This window comes from Chelonoidis abingdonii, chromosome 11 (assembly GCF_003597395.2).
Source record: "Chelonoidis abingdonii isolate Lonesome George chromosome 11, CheloAbing_2.0, whole genome shotgun sequence".
Classification (NCBI taxonomy): Eukaryota; Metazoa; Chordata; order Testudines; family Testudinidae; genus Chelonoidis; species Chelonoidis abingdonii.
In genome coordinates, this window is record NC_133779.1 from 51,944,117 (window position 1) to 51,949,973 (window position 5,857).

Sequence of the window (5,857 nt, forward strand, 5' to 3'; positions counted from 1 at the left end):
GATTTGCAGTCCCCCAACTAGTCTTGAGTGTCGCAAAAAATGGGTATTGCGTGATCTTTCTCTAGCTAAATCTCGTGACAGAACCTTATATCCAAGTATAAAGGAATAATAGTCTAGGTGTCAGACGTTCTTTCTAATACTTTAATTCATCAAGATATGTGACGCTTCGCTAATACATTTATTACTGCTGGGGCTGGGTGTATTGGGATGCTGGGTGTTTCTTTTATGCGCCTTCTTCGAGGAATGCTGTCATCTGACGTTTTCATAGTTGTGAGAGATTTTGACAAAATCAGTCAGGGTTTATAAGATTGGGGAAAGTTCCAGTGGGTGGTACCGCGCATTTGGGTGGGGACCTAGCTTTCACACTTAAAGCTGGGACTGGATCCAAGGGACTTCTCCTTGCGGTACTTTAGAAAAAGAGTATGCGTGTTCCAAATGAGTTAGTTCAAAAGCAAGACATCATTGCTCTAGTGCAAGCCAGTGCTCGCTGTTGTTGTGCCGTTTTTTTCCCTTCATCCCCTTGTTTTATGTGTACTGTTTGGTCACAATCTTGGGTCTTAACCCCAAAGGTGGATAGCTAATAAAGTAAGCGTTACCCGTAAACCTAGCCAAAGTTGATATGTTGGTGGGCGCTGTGATTCCTACATTTTAGGATACATTCAGTGTTCATAAACGGCGTAGTGGTACAGAGGGGATGTCATGTAAAGATTGTGCTGCGAGCTAGTGTGTGTACACCGTGTGCTCGTTTAAAAGATCACATGACTCTTTTGACTCTGTGATTTCAGTGTTATAGAAATAGAAACACCGAGAAACAGATGTGACTACGAGTTTTCACTCTGCAGTCTACTCTTGTTGCTTCTTTTGTTCGAGTGATAGTCGTTTGTGGTTGCTTCATATATGCTCATGTTCATGATGTTTTAATAGTGTTTGTGCACAATTGTGTTTCCTCTAGCCTGGTTTGCAACGTACTTCGTCGGTTGAAATCAGAAGATTTGAGTACTTCCAGCAAACCTTGGGCACACATATGAACTAGAGTGTTAGTGGCCCCAACAAGGGAGGGGCTGTATGGAGGAGCGTTGTTACCTCAGTGTCGAATTCCAGCTGTGAGGAGGACCAAAAAGGGCAGTTCTCGAGTTTGTCTGTCTTCCCCTCACCAAAGATCATCTTGTTTCTTCTCGTATACCTCCGTGGAGATAGTCACATACCCACAATTTGGAGACCACCTCTATCTGCTTTTTGGAAAAGTCTCGTATCATGCTAACTGGGGTGTTCAGACCTGAAGGGATCCATGTGAATTGAGGACTCCCTCTTGTTCCTGCCGTTCCCTGTTGAACTCGGTCTCTTTCTCTGTTTTTACCCTTGCACAAGGGTACCACTCAGTGGGCTGTGTGTGAGCCGCCAGGGTGTCTGTGTGATCTACTGACCCGACAAATCTGATTGCCTTGACAGTTCCGGCTCATCTGTGGCCACTATTGGTCGGCATTTTTAACTGAGGTTTGAAGATTTTGGCACTTGCCGATGGTTATATAAGTTAAGAAGAATATCAGGTCCATTTGCTATACCCTGTGCTCTTCTATTTAAAGAACCCTTGAAACTTTTCATACCATCTTTACGCGGGGTTGGACCCACAGAGGATACCACCCCCCTTCTGAGTTCGACTTGACTTGATGGCGTGTCTCTTAGTTATCTTCCCTCGACAGTGTGGGCGGAAGAGCGCCGAGTCGCTGGACTTCTAAGTTTTTGGAATGGCTATGAGCAACATCTCGAGGAACGGCAACAAGGACCAAAGGTGGGGTAACGCGTTTGCATTTCCTAAGTTTATCTTTACTCGGTAGACCTCCTTGACGGCAGGCTTGCTCATGTCTGTCTATATCCATTTTTCCTGCTCTTAAAAGTCTCCTTTAAGTGATTGCTCCGTGTTGTAGGCAATTATTCTCCAATGTCCAGTGCCTTACCTATAGCTACCGTGACAGGAAGTTTTTTGGCCTTCATGTCCAACCTAAAACCGTCTTGCTGCAATTAAGGGCCCATTGCTTTCTTGTTCCTGTCAGTCAGAGGTTAAACAAGAACAATTTTGTCTCCCTCCTCACGTGTAACACCTTTTATGTTACTTTTGAAAATTCTCATGTCCCTCATAGTCTTCTCTTCTCCAGCCTAAACAAACCAATTTCTTAATCTTTCCAGATCTATGTTTCTTGACCTTTAATTAGTTTTTGGTCTCGCTTTCTGACTGAGTGACTTGATACGGTTCCACATTCTTTCTTGTGAAAGAGCGGGGCGCCCAGTGTAAATAGAGAGCGACCCACTATGAGTAGCCATCAAGTTGAAATCTCTTCTTTTGCAAGACAGGTGAGTGGTAAGTTACTTTTTGTGTTTGCTTACAAAGTCCGCTAATACATCCCGAATAATGTTGCTTTTTTTTTGCACAGTTGTTACACTGTGACTCTACATATTACGTTTGTGATCACTTGATCCCCATCTCTTTTCCACGTACTTCCTTTCTTTTGGCTAGTCATTTCCCAATTTTATGTTGGCATTATTGTTCTTTCCCGAATGGATGTACTTTGCATTTGTCCCTTATTTGAATTTCTTTTATACTTCAGGCATTCCTCCAGTTTGTCAGATCAGTGTGTGGACTTTGTGTAATCCTCTATGCCTGCAACTGCTTAGCGCAGTTATGCATCCTCTCCCGCTTGGTTGTACGTGCGCCCTTTTGCACAGAGAAAGTGTAGCTCTCTATGCATGTACTCCATAAGTATTGAGCTGTGACCGATAACATATTGAACTTCGAATTGGTGACCCCGAACCCATCTGTTCAGGACTGGACTTGATATCCCTTCCAGCTGGTGTAGACTATGGGCCAGGATGTTAGTCGCCGGTGAATATGACTGCTCTGTTTTGGGGTACGCGCGAGTTTTTTGTACAAATCTGCGGGTTATCAGGTGCGCACGCCACCTATGGCTCGTCGCTAGCTTCATTGCGTAAGCTCTAGTGGTAATGTCTCTCACGCTCGTTGGTGATTTGATCGAGACAGTTCTGCACTGGCATTGACATGATCAAGAATGGTCCACTTCTACATAAGAATAAGAAGAATCTACCGAGTGGATCTGTTAGGCATTGAGCATTGTTCTTTCATTCTCCGCTCCTTCCACATTCAGCCACAAAAGCTTGTTTCCTGTGCAGCAGGAGCTTTTTAGGTGGTCTTTGACATGATTTGTTCTTGACAATCCATGCTGATCGAATCTCGTGTGCTAATCGCGCTGTTTTTGAGTTTCTTCCTTTATCGGTAATTATAGCAAGATGCGCATTGCTTAAGATTAGTCTGCCCTTTCATTATCTTTCGGGTACTTGAATTAAGCTGTCCTGTCTTGTAAATCCCTGGGTTGTCCTTATTCCCCTTTATAGGTGGTACTATATATTTGCCCTTTTCAGTCCTCGGTGATCTCTTCGTCTTCCATGACTTTTCGAAGATAATTTCGCTGAAATGCCTATTTATTCCTCAGTCGGTCTCCTTAAGTATCCTTAGGATGTATTTCATCAGGCTCTGGTGCTTGAACCATAATTTGGTCTAAGTAATTTTTTATTTGTTCTTTCTCTATTTGACCTTCTGATGTTACTTCTTTTCACTAGCTTCAGTTGTTAGATGTTCAGTTGCCGCAGTTTTGGTAAAACTGAAGCAAAAAGTCATTTTGACTTCTGCCATTTCCACATTTTCTGTTAATGGTTTTTCCCCATTTCTTGGTAAGGCAGTCCTGTCCTGGGTCTTCCTCTTGTTCCATGTTCACTCTAGTGTAGGGCTGCAGCTGCATAACTCTCCTTGCCAGAGGCATTTATTGTTTAGTTGTCTGTCTGCATTTCTTGGAATTAGTTGTTCTCACTTTCTAAAATAACTTTCCTGACTTTATTTTTGTTTTTATTGAATTGATCTCTCAGGTAGCTATGCCGTCACCTAACGGTGTGACTGGCCACCCATGTCTTCACTCAATCAATTGACCTGGGGGAAGACTCCATCCCTCTGGAAATCAGATTCCTCCACAATCCCGACGCAGCAGAGGGATATGTTGGCTGTGCTCTGAGTAGTGCAATCCATCGCTTCTACAAGACGGGGGTAAGCGCTCTAGCAGCTGCCGTGTGACAGAAGGCAAGGTTCAACATGAGCACGTTTCAGAAAGCCACTTAGACAATGGGTCACTTAGACAATGGAATTCAGTTAGGATAGATTTGGGCAGCATCTGTTTTTGTGTTGCATCCAGGTTGACCAAGCTGTATGGCTCTGTGAAGCAGCACATCTCCCAGAAGGGCCCTGGGTAGGAGCCAAATCTTTGCTCTAGAAGGCCCAGGAAAATACTACTTGTTCCCTGAGGAAATCAATAGGCCAATGTCAACTTATATTGGGAGCTCTCACCAGCTCCTAATGTTGTCTGTCTTTGGCTGAGTTGCACTTGCATTGTAGAAATTCTCAGTGTCTACTGAGCCTGCCAGAGCCTTTACAAGCCAGTGGGCATTTGGAAACTAAAAGGTAGTTAATAAATCCAAAACTTGCTATATTGGGAACCCAACAAGAGTCAATATCCCCATGTGAAATAATATGCCCTCAACCACTAGCCACTTTAAAATTAACTCTTTGGCTCTTGAGAACTGGGTGGCTTGGAGAGGTCTTGCCAAACAACCTGTTCTTACAATAGTGTTCTTGTTCGTGGCGTTAATTTGAGGTGACAAGTTGGGTGAGGTAATATCTTGTATTGCAACAACTTCTGTTGGTGGAAGAGACAAGCTTTCAAGCTTACCCAGAATTCTTCTTCAGGTCTGGGAAAAGTACTTTGTCACAGCTAAATACAGGATGGAGTTCATATAAGGGACATTCATTTTACGTCTTAAGATGGATCTAGAGAACAGCTTTAATGGAATTAAACTGTTTTTTCTATATGCGTGGATAATTATCTAGACTCTTTGTGGTGAACTAACTGCCCAGTGGCTACTGTATTTTTCTTGCCATGTTCTTTATGGCCTGTACTACAGGCTTCTGCAAGCCTCATGTTGGGGAGATATAGCCTCAGTTCCATAGACTGCACAGAGCCTCCTAACCCATCATGTATATATCCCCCTGTCCCTGGCCTATACCTAACAGTTAGGTTGACTTAGCTACATTGTATAGGATGTGAAACATTCTACCTCTGAGAGACTTAGTTTTAAGTTGACCTGAGCCCTGGTATAGACACGGCTAGATCAACTGATTCTTCCATCAGCCTAGCTACTGCCTCTCAGAGGAGTGAAGTGATTAACTACAGTGTCTACAGTGCAGCAGCACAGTTGCAGTGCAGTAGCTATACCACCGTAGCATCTGTAGTGTAGACATAACTCCATGGCTATGCTCCCAAACCTAGGCTATTGTTCAGGTCCGATGAACAATGCTTCTATTTTTAGTATTGACAGATATATAATCATTAACTCTGTGTTTCTAATTAGTTCCCTATTTACTGTTCACATCAATTGTTAACGTTTATTTGGAGTACCTTTGTGTCTGCTAGGTACACACCAGCACATGCTTATTCTGCCTCTGTCATATATAACTGGGTTCTTACTGACTTACTGCAAGGGAATATTATGTTTACTCTTGTACAGAATGGAGACTGGGCAGCGGAGAAGGTGGTTCAAGTCCCCAGCAAGAAGGTGAACGGTTGGCTTCTTCCTGACATGCCAGGTTAGTGTAAGCACATTTCAAAATTTTCCTCCTCCATGCTCTGCAGCTGGACTGAGCATCTTGTCATTGAATGACAAACACTTTTTGCATGAAACATATGGAGGAGCTTATCAGTTATACAAGGACTTTGGCATACCTTCAAAAGATGCAAGTGTC

The 5,857-nt window shown here is 43.3% G+C and overlaps 1 protein-coding gene across 1 annotated transcript in view; it reads left to right on the forward strand.

Annotated features, from left to right (window-relative positions):
* The window catches only part of LOC142047573 (methanethiol oxidase-like), a 12,677-nt gene extending 6,844 nt beyond the window's left edge, over positions 1-5,833 (forward strand). Inside the window, 2 exon segments of the mRNA XM_075071383.1 lie at positions 3,964-4,108; positions 5,623-5,833. Of these exon segments, the coding sequence (XP_074927484.1) occupies positions 3,964-4,108; positions 5,623-5,706 (229 nt within the window). The 3' untranslated portion in view covers positions 5,707-5,833.
* Positions 5,834-5,857: the final 24 nt, after the last annotated feature.